General features: G+C 42.2%; 1 protein-coding gene across 1 annotated transcript; it reads right to left on the bottom strand.

Annotated features, from left to right (window-relative positions):
• Positions 1-646: 646 nt before the first annotated feature.
• Positions 647-15,506, bottom strand: TRPV1 (transient receptor potential cation channel subfamily V member 1). Its single transcript, XM_039381054.1, has 18 exons — positions 13,615-15,506; positions 12,558-12,749; positions 10,063-10,378; positions 9,342-9,508; positions 8,892-9,044; positions 8,390-8,530; positions 7,647-7,945; positions 6,891-7,067; positions 6,493-6,657; positions 6,130-6,225; positions 5,459-5,529; positions 4,837-5,002; positions 4,037-4,103; positions 3,298-3,614; positions 2,585-2,712; positions 2,217-2,332; positions 1,504-1,660; positions 647-778 (listed from the first exon to the last, which is right to left on the bottom strand). The coding sequence occupies exons 3-18, from the start codon at positions 10,362-10,364 to the stop codon at positions 676-678; spliced, it is 2,625 nt and encodes an 874-aa protein (XP_039236988.1). The 5' UTR covers positions 10,365-10,378; positions 12,558-12,749; positions 13,615-15,506; the 3' UTR covers positions 647-675.
• Between the last annotated feature and the right edge of the window lie 101 nt (positions 15,507-15,607).

The raw sequence follows: 15,607 nt of genomic DNA, 5'->3' as shown, positions 1-15,607 counted from the left end.
GATGGTGCTACTATTTCAAATAAAGCAGCTGGATGTTTGAAGATTTTGTTCAAATATATTGCTGTAGTACCCCGTGAGAAAGGAACAGGGTGAGAAACCCTGACCCCAGTAAGAGAAATGATGGCACACAACCCAAAACTTCATCTCACAGTTGTAGCAGCAAAGGGCAGCCTGTGTGTAAATACATTGATTGCTTCTCTTTAAGAGTAATGACTGTTTCAGTATCTGAAAATGCAGAAAAATTACAGGCTGTATTGATGAAAATTGTGTTTCAAAGGTTAGCTCCATTTTCCATGTCTTTCATTTCCAGTTTTCCCAACGATTTCCAAGGGGCCCCTCCAGTGTGTCATAGTCCAACTGCAGTGACTCAGGTGAGTGTTCCCGGAGCACGGTGGGTGTGTCACAGCCCAGCACCACGGCCTTGCCCTGGCACAGGCTGGGTGTGCTCTGGCCTGGTTTCACAGCAGCACTTCAGCACAACTGTTCTTCAGATGCAGCCACAGGAACGACTGAAACCCACAGTCAAACACCCTGCTGACTTAAGGATACTTGTATGTGCACACTGACATGGGCAGTAAAGGCTGTGAACTCTAAGTGCTTTAGTGATGCAAGGAAAGAAAGCAAAAACAATTTACCTTACGCTCTCCTCTCTTTCCAGAGCTCCCATCTGTAGTTTTAGAACATCTGCCTATTTTCTCTCTCAGATAGTTTTCCTGATTCTCTTTGTAAATCCAGCCAGATGGATTTGCAGCACCAGATTTCTTTCCCCCTGTGGTTGCTGTCAAAGTCAAGAACAAAAACTTTCTGATTTCAAGATTATTATTGTTGTACATTATTATACATCTGACCTTTGAAACATATATTCTGTATCACCACTATCTCTTACTTTGTGCAAAGTTCATCTGTTATCTAAATAAATGTCAAATTTGGGATCTTGTTAAGCCTTCAGCCTCAGTAACAATAACTGTGAATTTCTGGAGTTTACTCAGACAGTGTAAGAGAAACATTTATTTCATCGGTTTTGACTATTCAACCTTTAAAATTTCACAGAGTGTATTTGTTCTTGTGTTATGAGAAAAGAATAACATCTCTAAATCATTTATTATTTTGTATTCTTTTCCTGTCCCATTTATTTATCTGCTTTCCAAGAAACTTTTCTCACAGGAACATATCTATGGTGATTTTCACTGCTCTTTTATGAGTCCATCTCCAGTGTCATAATAGTTTGGTTGGTTGGGTTTTGAGGCAGCAAAGCCACAAAATCAGGGTGTATGGAAGCTCATAAAAATACTTCTTAAAAGAAAGAGACTCTAAAAGCAGACAGAAGGTTATGCTAAAAATAACCATGAAGACATGAGCTTAAACAACAAGTATTTTATTTAGCATACTTAGTGAATCCTTGCACACACTAACTTCCTAAGTCCTCTGGCCTTTTTCCAGCAGGGCCAACACAGACAACTAGAATTAAACTTCTTCCTAAAAATAAAGCAAGATTAGACTGACTTTGGAAGTGACTCCTTCAACACCTCAGAATCTTCTGGCTCATAATAAGGTTCCAAAACAGGTTTTAATTTGACTTCCTCTGGTAGCTTGTGAGTATCTTCTCTCCTGCTTCCATCTCTTAAAAGCGGAACCAATGTTTTCCAGTGTTTCCCTGAAACTACAAAGGAAAGGAATGGTTAATTTTTCCCCCTCCACAGAATCAGAAAATATACAAGTGGTTTAAATAGGAAGCTGATGAAAGAAGAAGAAAGAAGCAGGAAGAAAGGGCTTTGTGGTTTTCTTGCCCATACTGTTGCATGAGTTTTCCATATTTCAGCTGGCAAGTACAGCAGAGACTGATTGCACAGTTGAATACTTCCGTGCTGGGGGCTGAGCTCCCAAACTGTAGGGCTTGGGGCCTCCAAAAGCCTCCTCCTGGCTATCTGGTTGCCACCATACACCGCTCCATCTCCTCAGGATTTACACCTTATCTGTCTTGTAAAATCTTCATTCAGAATGACAGATCTATGGGGGTTTTATTCCCAAGAGTCAAACTGCTGTGATTGATGAGCCCACTTCATCCTTCGCATTTTGTGCTGATGGGAAATGACATAAACTTAGTTATTGAATTATCAGTAAGTGCATAACACTGAGTGCCCTCTAACAATTAATCCATGCTGCTACTATCCCCAGTGTGTAGCCCATACTAGGATTTAGGTCACTGAAGCCCTCACCTCTGCCAGGTTTAATAGAGAAACTGAGATTCCGTCTGAGGTCCCCAGAGTACCCGGGGTCTTCGTTGATTATGCCCAGGTTCGTATTCCATGTGGACCAGTTCACTTCATCAACCCTGGGGAGAGAACAACAAACCCAATATCTATTCTAAGCATCACCAGACAACTCCAGGATGAGCTTTTATCACAAACTGCCACCTCTCAAGCCTCAGATCTGACCTAAAAATCAGATTAAACTGACTACTGTAGACAGTATTAGTGAGCTACTTTTCAGAGTGCTCCAGGGGGAAAGCTCTGCTTCCTACCACCAGATGCCTTAATGTTGTTTGTCTACAAAAGATTGTTCGTTTGACACACAAACAGGTTACCTAAAGCACCATCTGTAATCATCTTGGCCATCAGGTGTGATCCCCACCAAGACTTGCTTCCCGGACCGGAATGAGCTCTTCAAACAGTTCAAGTAGCTGTTTTCGATATCCAAGATTGTGATGGCTCTCTGCCAGGTAAGAGAAAGCAGAGCACTGAGAGGCTGCTGGTCAAAGTCATACAAATCCTGAATACTGCCTTTATTTTATAAACCTTCAGTATTTATCATTGTCATCATCTTAGAGCAGTCACTGTAACCGCCTCTGAAATATCACCCTCTGTTAATGTCATTAAAAATGCTCAATTACTGCCCTGCGATTAGAACTATGAAGTTCCCTTTCTTACCTCAAACAAAAACTGATGTGCCTTTGAGAGTCTGGTAAAGATTGCTTTTCCCCTTGCATAATCCCTGGCTCCATAGTCTGATCAGGATTTTCCATCATCAAAAGCCCAAATAATTTTGTCTAATTACAAAAGTACTTCTTTTCTTAAATTCTGAACATCTGTGGAACACTGGGAACATCTGCTCAGGCAAAACATCAAATACACACGGAAAAGGAACTAATATACTTTTTTCAGGAGCTGTTCAGGAGAATCAGAAAGAAGCAGTGACCTGTTATTTAGAAAGATGTCGGTTCCTAAAGATTCTCTCTGAAATTTCTGATGATTCCCCACACCCCCTTTCTTGGATAGCAGCCTCCCAGAACCAACACACCTGGAGTTTCCAGATGCTCTTGCTCTCCTGTGCAATTTTGTTCACGGTTTCCCCCATCAGCGCAATGAGCATGTTGAGCAGGAGGATGTACGTGAGGATGACATAGAGAACCAAGAGGATGACAAACACAGACTTGAACCTGTAGTTCTCTGTGAACTCCAGGTCCCCCATCCCAATAGTGAACTTGAAAAGCTCCAGGCAGGTGTAATACAGGCTGTTGTAGGATGTGCGGCCTCGTCTCACGTGGCAGCAGCGGGAAGAGTCAGAGGTATTTGTCTCTTGCCCCTCATTGTCATCCTCAATTAAAGTCACCACAGCTGTTGCAAAAGAAGAATCACATAGGCAGGATGAAAATACAATTTGAGATCATAATTCCTTTGCAAGCAATGAAACGAGTATAAAGGTAAAGCATGTTATCCTCACGGTACATTGACTCCAGGGAAACTGCCCTATAAATATTCCCTATAACTGACACCTCTCAGAAGGTGTTGCCTCAGCTTTCTCTACACAGAACAGGATGACTGAATGTTTTTCCATCAGCTTTGGAAAGCAGTTTGAGACCCAGGGATGAAAAGCTGTATGAAACTACTACAGATAATTGTTATTCTGAAGAGATATTTTTTGTAAGTAGGCTAATTTTTTAGTTTTTAGTTGGAAACAAAAAGTCTAAGCAACTTGAAAAATAACATTTTCCGAGACTCTCTAAAGTAACAAAAAGTAACTCCAATTAGAAAATTACCTGTAGAAAATCCCAAGAGGAACACTAGATAGACAAACATGAAGCGACACAGATCTCTAAGGATCATCTGCAACATGAAAACAGAGTATTTTTATATTGCTAAAACTTGAATATAAACTGCACCAAAAATGGGTACCTGCTTCAGCTCAAGAAGGCATTTGCATGAACTGGCTGTTCATGCATTAAACTGTTGTTTATCCTGCTGAGATGATAAACTTTAATACAGAAAACATTTTTCTCTGTTATTCATGCAACAGTTTACACACATATGCAACACATATGCCTGTCAAATAGTTTCCTCTTTGCGAGTACAAACCACATTAAGACAGTTGAAGCTTTCTTCCCCTCTTGGACTGGCTGTCTACACCATACAGAGAGGTTTATTAGCCAGCTAGTTAATTAGCCAGCCTCTTAGCTAATTGCTCTGTTTGGTAACATTTGAACTATACCTAAAGAAATTTCCAGCTGGTGGAAAGCTGGGCCATTTCACACCAGAGCAGTCTACACTGTTCTCAGTCTCCTTTCATCCACGCTTGTCCAATCATAGTTATTTTGAAGCATGGCAGGCAATAAAAATCATCATCATCATATCAAGACTGCTTTAAAATGTATGGATGAGGAGCAGGGGGTTTTTCTACATCACTTAAATTTTATCACTTCACTCAGAAGACAACAGCAAAGTTTAGCAGAGTGTTATGAGCTTTCCCAGTGGCATCATGGAGGCAGATATGGCAAGGTGTCTTCTGGAATGCTGTTGGCAGCAGTGTCCCACTCTGGGCACACCTGCTCCCTGCACTGACCTTGGCAATCATGACAGAGTAAATGCCCATCTGCTGGAAGCCACGGGTGTAGTAGAGCATGTTGGCCCAGCCCAGTGCCAAGGAGAACACCATGGAAGCCACGTAGAGTTCCTGGCCACAGAAGTACAGCACCACAGAGCTCAGGAGGAGTAAGGAGTGAACAAAGCTGAAAGACAAGCATGGTCTGAATGCAGAAGGCTGAGCTGGTCACAGGTGGTGGGAACAGAGGAGCCCCATGGGGTGTACAGCAGAATGAGGGATTCCCCTTGTTTAGCGCGCTCCAGTTGGGAAGAGAAAGGACCCAAACATTCAGAGGCAAAGCTCCCTTTAGCAGTGGGAGGATTTCTGCACACCCAGTGTATAAGTCCAGCTTGGAGATCTATTCCTAACTCTGCTGCATGACACAGTCACTGAACATCTAGACACTTAATTTGCCTTACCTCCAAAGGAGGTCCCTGCCCCAGACCCATCTGTTCAGTGATATCCACTGGCTACTCTGGTGTAAAGACCCAGGAAATTATAGCAAAGCATCTACCTATTACAGGTGGCTTCAGCCAGAACTACAGATCTCCCACACTCATCTGTTTCTGGCTGAGATGCAACCAAAGATATTGGAGCTTACAAAAGAACCTCACTGTAGCCATCAATGATCAGCGTCTTGAGTGACGGGCGCCTCTGCACGAAATATTGTATCTGGAAAGAAAAGGGAACCAAGACCAGGTTTGCATCAAGGAGGAATTAACTATCACCTGTGAATGCATCAACTGAGCCCTGAGCCCTGTACCAGGGAGCTGGTACCTATTAAAATCACAAGAGCAGCTGGAAAACAGCACTGGCACAATATCTCAGGAGGACTCTTCCAGAAACACTTGAATTCTCTCACATCTGGTGTCTCTTTTGAAGACAACAACCCATTCAGTCACTGTTTGAGGACCTGGGATTCACTGCACCCTTTCCACTGGCTGCCAAGGGGAAGCTGGGGGACTTCAGGCTAAGCCAGGAAACCTTTAGTGGAGGGCTGGCTGTTTGCAATACCCCACCCTTAAGTTTTGGCAAAGCTAATTGCCAAGATGCTCGTTGCCTTCTAAGGAGAACCTTTTTTTATAAATAGATAAAATTGTATCTTAGCTCATTAGTAACCTGAGAACTCCTAATCAGGCCTAGGAAAAGATTTGTCGCTCTTGACTAAAACATGGATCATTTTAGCAGCCAATGCTAATGAATAGGAAAAGTTTGTTTGACTCTCCCCTACATCTACCCAAACAGCAAAAGGGAAATTTTCAAATATCTTACCCCTCTGAAAAAAAAATAGAGGCCTCCCAGAACACTCAGGATCTCTCCAGTCACTCGAAAATACTCCCCAGTGGTGTAACCAAAGGTGAAGGGAGGCTGTATAAGACAGGAAGATGTTCAGCAGAACTGGAGACAGGAAAAACCTGGCCTTGCCAGCAGCCTAAAGCAACTACATTGTGGGGGGCAACAGGTTAAGTTTCTGAATGTGCTGCAGCAAGACTGGGAATCAAGCAGGGTCAAAATCTCCCTCCTCCCTTCAGGAAAGAGGACACTTCTGATGTTAGGAGCACACATTCAAATGGGAGGCAGATCTGAGATGTCATGCACTGGCTGGCTCCCCTGACACATGCCACAGTGACATACCTTTTGGTCCTTCTGCACAGGTCTGTAGTAAGCAGCTGCAGTGAGGATGCTGATGTGCAAGGTATAGACAAAGAAGTTGAAGTAAAACAAGTGTTTGACAAACCGGTCCCACTTGTCTTGCAGGAGCCTGTTAAGGGGCTCCACCAGCAGCATCTCGTGCCGGTTCTGAGCAGAAGGAGAAAGAGGAGAGTCTTGCTGGGACCAGTATGTATCAGATTTTGAAAGAAAAACAAATTATATTCATCTTCAGCAAATGTTCTCTCTCATTCCCTTAAACTCAGGAGGGGCGATTGCTCTTTTATGGAAAGGAGGCAAAAGGTGCACTGTGGGGAACATGAAGCTCTTCCCCAGCACTCCCCCAGCCTGGGAATAAAATGCAAAGGAGGTGCAATACTCACTGGTGTCTCACTGCTGTAGGCAAGAATCTCCAGCACTGAATTTTTCTCACATGTGTCTATACAGGACAGGTCATAAAGAGAGGAGTGGACAGGTCCATATGCCCATTCAGTGAACTTCCTGGACAGGTGTCTGCACTCGGGATCTTTGATCTCTCGTCTGAGGATGTAAGCGAAAATCTAATTGCAAAAGAACAATACAACCAACATATCAGTGCTAATGGACTTCTTGTCCCTCAGCATCTCCACATGAAAGGATGGGTAATTTCTCCCTAGTTTAACTGAGCTGAGGCCAAACCACTGGAGCACTGCATTCTCAAGGAAACACAGTTAATTTTCTTACTGGATGCTGGGAGATGAGAAATATAAATACCTCTTACAGCTTGGCATTATCTGCTTCAAAACTGCAAGAGAAAAGCAGAAGTGTGTGTTACACCTCTCTGAGCACACAGTCACTTTGAATGTGGACTGCCAGAAAATGAGTTATAACAGCAGTCAAAAGTACAAGGGCTCCAGTGGTTTCTTCTTGAGCTGCCTTGCATACCAGGGGTGTATGAATAACATCAGCTGGGCACATACACACACATTTCATGGCCTTTAAGGGCTCTGCAGGTTTGCATGTTAAACTGCAGCCTCAGTTTCTATTAACTAAAAGGCTCCAACAATAAAGTTACAAACCCCATCTTGCATAAATGTTTTACACGTGCTCTCTATAACTTGATACAATAACGGGACAGTTAAACACCTTGTCTCACCCACCCCTATCTTTCCTGTTTTGGCTGCCAGGGTTAATGGAGTCAGCCCTTTCTTGTTGGTGAGCTCTTCCAGCTTCAGGATTGGATTAATTTTGGCACCAAGGATCAATATGTTATTGTACATCTTGGTTACAAACTTGGTGTTATCCTTAGTGTTATCTGCGATCTCCACCAGGGTGTGCAGGACCATGTTGCCCATGGAGTCCTCAGCAGCAATGTCAGCTGCCTGGTAGGGATTCTCCAGGAGGAATTTCACAATGCAAAGCTGGTTGGTGCAGGCAGCCAGGGACAAGGGCAGCTCCCCTACAGGAAGCAAAGGGAAGGAGTGGTCAGAAAATATGAAGTTCATGTTGTTTTCACCTTGCACTAAGAAAAGGTGGATTCCTCTGACACAGCACCAATTCTTGTGATAGCTGTTAGAATCAGATTTTCTTTGGTTTTAACTGCATGACAGAAACACAGCTGCTTAAAAAAAGCACTGACAGGACAGGAGCAGAAGGTTACAACCTTTCAAAGGATACAGTGCTCAGAGAACACCAAGCTCACACTGAACGCCATCAACTACCAACTGTGTTTGTTTATAAGCTCAGTTTATAAGCTCAGGAGTAAATATTTGTCCTGATGGTGGAACAACCCATCTGGCATCTGAGCCTCCAGTCCCACATAAACAGGATTATTTAACAGCTTGCACTTGGGGTGATGCTGGGATAACTCAATCAATAAAGCCCATACTGAGCTCACTCCTACCAAAATAAAAGCCAGATTTCCCTTTGATTTTCCTGAAGAACTCCCCACAGGCTCGTGCATGAACATCTGCTCCATTCTGGACCAAGAGCTTCACCAGGTACATGTTCCTTCTCTCGATGGCGATGTGAAGAGCAGTCTGGCCTACAGAGACAGCCATCAGACAGAAATCTTCAGCACTTAGTACACACTGAGAGCTTTCAGCACTGCAATTCACTCAGCTCCATGTCAGATGGTGGAACTGAGAGCTTTGCAGACTAAAAAGCTCTAGAACTGAACAGAAAAAAAACCCCACAAACAGCAAATGGACATTCCTTGAACTTGCTATTAATCACTGTATATCAAAAATGGCAGAATATTGCACAGAACACACTCCCAGCACAAATGCACAGATTGTTAATCACACACTGGAACTTTGGGGTGCTGCATCCTCAAGCATAAGGCTTCTTGAAGAAGACTCAGTCTAGGCACCCTGAGGTTCCCCTGTAGCAGCCATTTCTCTTACCCTTGTAGTAGTTGTCAGTATATTCTGCATTAACAAACTCTTTCAGAGTTCCAGTTTTCCTGGCAATATCCAGCAGCAAGGGAATGGTATCATTTTTCCCATCGTGCAGATTCAGCATGGCTTTCAGTAAACAGGTTTTCCCAGTTTCGGGCTCTATAACACAAAAGATTGAAGATGTATTGAAGTTATTACAGACCCCCATCTATACCCAGGCAAGCAGGAATTAATGAGGTGCTTTTCAAAAGACAAGGAAACTCATTTAGGCTTTTCACAAAAAATTTCAGCTCCTGTAACCTTACAATCAATGGGTTGCCCAATCAATAGGGCAGTAGTGGCTATTAAAGGACCTCCTGCAGACATATAACATAATTATCCTTTTTTTGTTTTCATCTCAGGAGCACTACTGGAGGAAGAAGAGGGCAACTGAAGGTATGTGCCACTAAAGGGTACCTTTGAACTCCTCATCTGTGAGATGCTTGAAGGTTCTATTAAGGTAGAGTAGCAGGTCACTCAGGTCCTTTGTGTTGCCTCGGGCTACAGCATCAAAGATCCTTCTGCGATCGTAAAACTTGAAAGCTTTTTCTGAGCAGCCTGTGATGGAATCTGCAGACAGGAGCCTAACAAGGGTAAATTTCAGTTACTAAAAGTCAGATACTAAAAGCTAGAGATTTAACAGACTTTTTATAAAACTAACAGAATACTATTTTTCATTTGCTTGTGTGAAGTAGTAAGTACAGGTTAGAATAGACGGATCTGCAAAGACTAGAAGATCAACAAAGCCTGCAAGCAACTGTTCTGATAAAGTTGTGTATCACTTGCTGCAAAACTGACAACAGGACTCAGAAGAGGCACTCAAGTATGGCAGTGAAACTGCAGGCCTGGAGCCAGGCAATCCCTTGTTCTCTTCTGAGTGATGTCCATTCACTGAACAGTCAATTAAGGCCTACTGCTAATTTTGGGCAAAATATCCATGGGTTCTCTGAATTTTCAGAGATGCCAAAACAGCCATTGTCCCTTTCAGTTGCAACACTCCTTATTTTGGCAGAGAAAATAGTGAAACTGAAAAAAACAGTCATGCTCATGTGGAGAGAACAAACGGTGCTCTAAGAGCCATGGTCTGCAGTTGTCAAACTATTCCTTACAACCACATCTTGTGAAGGGGCAAACTTACTTGTGAAGTTTCCCCCTCTCCAAATTGACATTAAATTTGATGACAGAAGGTGCCATCAGGTGATCCATCTGGTAAAAGGAGTCCATGGGAGCCATGTCCTTGTCACTATCCCCCATCACAAACCGCCCACGCCTTGCAAAGATGTTGCTTTTGGGTGGCTGTGCCCTGGTGCTGGGTGGGCCCTGGGAGTTGTCAGATGTTTCCAGGACAGACTCCTCCCCTTCCGTGTGTTCATCTGCCACTTCAGATTCCTCCATGTCAAAACTGCCAAATTTCTTCATCTTCCCAAGAATTGAAGACATGATGAGCAGGCAGTCTGTGAGGAAGGACACAAACACCTCAAGTCAGCATTTTACAGGGCCACGAGTCCCCTTTTGCCTCGGACCACTCTCCATGAACAGCAGGGAGTGGATTGGTTGCTCTCATCCCAGAAATGAGGCAGATGGACACAGATTCACTGTGAACAGAGTTGGAACAGTTTAGTAGGTCATTACCTCCATGTTGTTCCTGTCCCCACTGCCCTTACCCATTCCAGAATGGACAAAGCAAGCCAGAGCATCCCAGAGCTTGCCAGCCATCCCACTGCAGAGCTGACTCCTACTTAAAACTAGGGCTTCATCCTCCTCCAGTCATTGGTAAAGCCCAAACAATCTCAAGCCTCAACAATCTCTACTTTTCTTCTCTACTTTCTAACTGGTTTGTGCCACAATTTATTCTTGTGATCATATCAGGCATGTGAAAACAGCCTGTTTGTGCCATCACGGTAGGTCTGGGATGCTGAGCACAGAGGGCTTCCTGCACACAGGAAAACTATCACTTAATGGCTTTGCCAGAATTATAGCAGTGCTTGATGAAAATTGGAGCTTGTGATTCTCAAGAGAGGAGTGCCACCTCAAACATGAGACACAGAAACAGAAAGGGAAAGGTTACCCCAGATAAGAGGTGCCTGTAAGACCACACGTCCGATCCTGTCTGATTTACAACCACAAAGAACTTGACACAAGTTAACAAAGACAGAACCACAGAATGGTCTGGGTGGGAAGGGACCTTAAAGATCATCTCATTCCAACCCCTCTGCCATGGGCAGGGACACCTTCCACTATCCCAGGTTGCTCCAAGCCCTGTCCAACGTGGCCTTGAACACCTCCAGGGATGGGGCAGCCACAGCTTCTCTGGGGAACCTGTGCCAGGGCCTTCCCACCCTCACAGATAAGATACTCCACTGAAAGTAGAGCAGGATGCCTTTTTTTTTTTTGGTTTCTTATCAAACTGTTTTAATCAGACAAATGCTATCTTCATGCCACTGAATTCAAAATGTTCTAGAACTCCAGCAGTGGAGAGAGGAATACATCATACTCCAACTGCTATACTGCTGGCTTAGAAACATTCTCTGAAATCCTACATTGCTTGGAAATCCTACAGCTTTGAGCACAGGAATGTCACAAAATCTTTAAAAAGCCTTACATTATAAACCACATTACAGTGGTCAGTAGCCTGTGTAAATTCAGTGTGAAAACAACATCATAAACATGCTTCAAGGTTGTTTCTCTTTACAAGAATATTCTGAGGGTTGTCTGCAAACCCACATTGTACATTAAAGCTGGATTTTCAGTTCTATGGGAATACTTCATATTTACATCAAGGGTCACTTACCTTTTTCTGTGCAAGCAAGACAGGAAAGAAACTTTGGTCGGGCATTTGTATTTTCCATGTAAAGAAAACATCAATTCCAAACTTGCACATTTAGCGTTACTGGAAGCAAACCAGCATCAAATGGACAAAATACTAATAACTGCAATTTAACTCACTCACCTTTCAAGTTCTTTGTGTCTTTAGAATCACCCAGAAAGAATAACATAATAACTTATTAACTTAATTGTTCTATAAATAAGAAATCAAAATATTTCCATTTGGAATAGGATACTAAAATTACAGTAGAACAACTATTTCAGTAGAAAAGGAATAAAATCAGTTCTATAAGAAAATAGAAAAATATACAGTGGGAATACAGTCATGTATAATTTTAATTTTTTGTCTTATTTAAATTAATGTGGATTGAGCCAAAAACATCAGCGAGATGGCCATGGAAAATACAATTACTTATTTCCCACGGAATAAATGTAATGTTAAAATGTGCAGAAAAGGTTCAATCCTGTCTCCCTGGCAATTGCTCAAACCTACTCCAGTCATTATATGTGCTTTCCTTTCTAAACCCTGTTGAAAACATATTTGATAAGGAAGACAAAGCTGCATTTCCTCATGAGTATGAATTTGCAAGGGAATAAGCTTCACAATTCTGTGGAAGGATTCTTTAAAAAAATATTATCTATTCTACTAAACACATAAACTACTTGAACTCTCTGAAACCCTTATACATTGAAATTTGACACAATAAATAAGGAAATATTTCTGATAGAATGCCCTGCCACATCACAACTTATAACAAATAATAGAGTTTAAAAAGAACTAACAGCAAATATACATGCAGAACTTACAAATACTGACAAAAATCCCGTCTTCCAAAAAATAGTCCAGTCTCAGTAAGCACCCACTGATCTACAGGAATTTGGTGCCAGATATTCCTCCTCCAGGGTGCCTGGACTGAAAAGCCCTCAGAGTTTGCTTCTCCACTTTATTTGTCTGCAAAAGTGTGGTATGTGCTGATTTTTAGAATCAAGGGAAGTTCACTAGAAGAACAGAGAACAGAGCAATAAGATAATTAAGAACAATTCTGGAACCAGAAGCATCAGTGGCTTCTATTCCCAGAGGTTTAGCAGAGCTCTTTACAAGAATTGCAGTGAGTTGCTGTTGTTTTTTCCTCCCCTTTAATTGCATTTAGTAATGGATATTCTTCTCCAGATTTCCTCCTCGTAAATACACTCAACTTTGCAAAAAACCACCCAAACCACCAGATGACAATTGTTTCTGTGGGTCACAGTTTCATTTCAATTTACAAAACTTTGTAAAATGTGCCACAGTCATCTTTCTGGACATCTTTCTTGAGTGGCTAATTTAGAGATAATTATTTTAAAGACAAGCTGATTCAGAACAGAGCTGAGCAAGAACCAATGACAGAAAGTCCCAAAGCCTTTCCATTGTTCCACATCCCTACTAGGTTTTATTTCAATTATATAGGTAACAGTCAGCTTCTAAATATTAATGTAATTAGGAAAAATATCTAATCCAGGATGGATCTAACATCCTTAAAAATAAAGAACTGTGTCAAATATTGTTAAATATATAATTTACATACAATCTTTCTGACAAAAACTAGTCTAGAGAAAGAGTTTTTCCAGAGGCTGGGCTGACAGGCTGGGAGCAACCCCCAAGCCTCCTGAGGTTTTGAGTAGATTATGAAATTATTTAATGAAATTATCTGTGCTACGTTTTGCAAAAGGCAGTTGTCTTTCTAGTCTTGCCATCTATCTATCCATAGATGTATAAAAGAATTATACATTTGCCTATTTAATAGCAAACTAATTATGCTCCTTAGAACACCCTATGGCATTGTATCAAATGGAGTAACAAGCCTATTTATTAATGCATAAGTACAGATTACCAACGAGGCAGGTCCTCAGCTGCTGCTCCTGGAGCTTTGCTGAGCAAAGCCTCTCACTCAACATCACAGTTAACTCTTTCCCCATTTCCAAAGCAGGGACTCAGTAGGAAAACTCCATGGAGCAGTGGAGGATCTCCCTTATTCAGTCTCTGGCTTCTTGCTGCTGCCTTTTGCTAAATGTTCCTTCTCCCTCTTCTCCCATTCAGGCATCAGCTCCTTTCAGTCTCCCTGTGCTTCGATGGATGTACTTTGGGAGCTTTCTGCTGCTTCCTGATGCCTCCTTTAGCAGCTCCTTGGCTTGTGTTTCCTGGGAAGATGTTATCTCCTTCTCCATTGCTTTTTGCAATAGTTGCTGGACATATCATATTCCATCTCAGCAGGGATCTTGTTTTGAGGAGATGTGAATGCTTGTCAAAACAAGCCAGTGATAAGCAAGAAGGAATTTATTCCTTTTCCTTGGGCCTGCCTCCAACATGCTGCAAAGGCTTTGTGCAACTTCTGTGCTTCAGAGGGATTTTACCCACTAAGAGCCCTCCCCATCACTGCAAATGGAAAACCATCAACAGATGTGCCAGAGATCCTAAAGATGTATCCAGGGCTGGCCTGCAGCTCAGAGACAGCCTTGCCTTTGCTAATAGAACCTCAAACCAGGCCATGATTTACCAGCTCCTGGAAGCAAATGCCACTTGATCTCACGGGTAACAGGGCACTGGAACAGTATTATCAGCTCTTTCCAGTTATTCAATAAAAATGAAAGCAGATATTCTGATGCAAAAATAATTTATACTAATGTAAGAGAGAAAACAACATATAACAAGTTAAGGCTTTTCCTTAATCTAGCCTACACTTTCTCTGTAATTCCTTCATATGCCAACAGTTCCCTAAACACGACATGGAGCAGATGCATGGAGAGAGGGTGCAGGGAGCTGGAAATTCAGCATCTCTGTAGTTAAGATCTCAGAACTCAGCACAGCTTTTTCACTATAAAAATGTCAGTCCTGATGTTGCTAATGAGCAAGATAGGAATCCATGTCCATATTTCAGTGGAAACACTTGCTGCCTAGTAAAGGAACTGTATCTAGACAACATGAAACACCTTCCTTGCTTTCCCAGGTCATTTGAGCAAAAGAAGTGTACATGTATCTTGGTTTAGTCTGAAACTAGAAAATGTTTTCACATTAAATAAAGAGTAAGGGAAGAAATAAAGTCTAAGAGCATAATACAGGGGACAAATCCATGGAAATTTTAAGGGAATGCACATGAGCAATACCCAACATTAAAAACAGATTAGTCTAGCTAATTGATTAATGCTTAATTTGACACAATACAGGAAGGGCAGAACCAGAAACACCTTCAGATCAAACATAGTAACGTAGCTCCTCCAGTTTATCACAATTCTGACTGTTTCAGAGAGGCCCTGATCCAAAACTCAAACATAATTATGTATGCCAAATAAAGAAAAGAATTACTTCTCACCCTATAAATGCATTTTCCACTTGGCTATAACCCCTGCACTCCAGGCATCTCCAGTCATGGTACCAGCCTAGTCATGCCTTTGACCTTAGTCCACTGCACCCAAACAGAGTAGAAAAAAATAGAATAGAAACAACCCTCCATGTTTTATTTTCACTATTTTGTCGATGTTCAAGCCAAGGCATCATTCCATCTTTTACAGAGACAACATGCAATCCATGAAGACTGGGATTTGTTCTGTGCAAGAGCCACCAAACCCCCCAAACAAGGCTGACACCCTGGTCTGCTGCCTGTCTGTAAGTTGTGAGACAGCTTAAGGACAAGAAGTCTCTAATGAAAGCATCAGACCAAGTTACAGCTGCTCTTCTCTCCTAGTCCTTCCAAACGTATTCCTACCAGGAAAATGAGCCTTGTGTGAAGTATCATTTTATGCAGGAAGTTAATGGATCTCTCCCAGTCACTCAGACAAATGTAATGTGGTAATTACTGCTCATTTCACAAATGGGAATGACA

The sequence above is a fragment of the Pipra filicauda genome, unplaced genomic scaffold, assembly GCF_003945595.2.
Source record: "Pipra filicauda isolate LSUMZ 115617 unplaced genomic scaffold, ASM394559v2 scaffold211_size2331000_pilon, whole genome shotgun sequence".
NCBI classification, from domain to species: Eukaryota; Metazoa; Chordata; class Aves; order Passeriformes; family Pipridae; genus Pipra; species Pipra filicauda.
The sequence above is the reverse complement of the archived record's forward strand: the minus strand, read 5'-3'. Positions and strand labels throughout refer to the sequence as shown.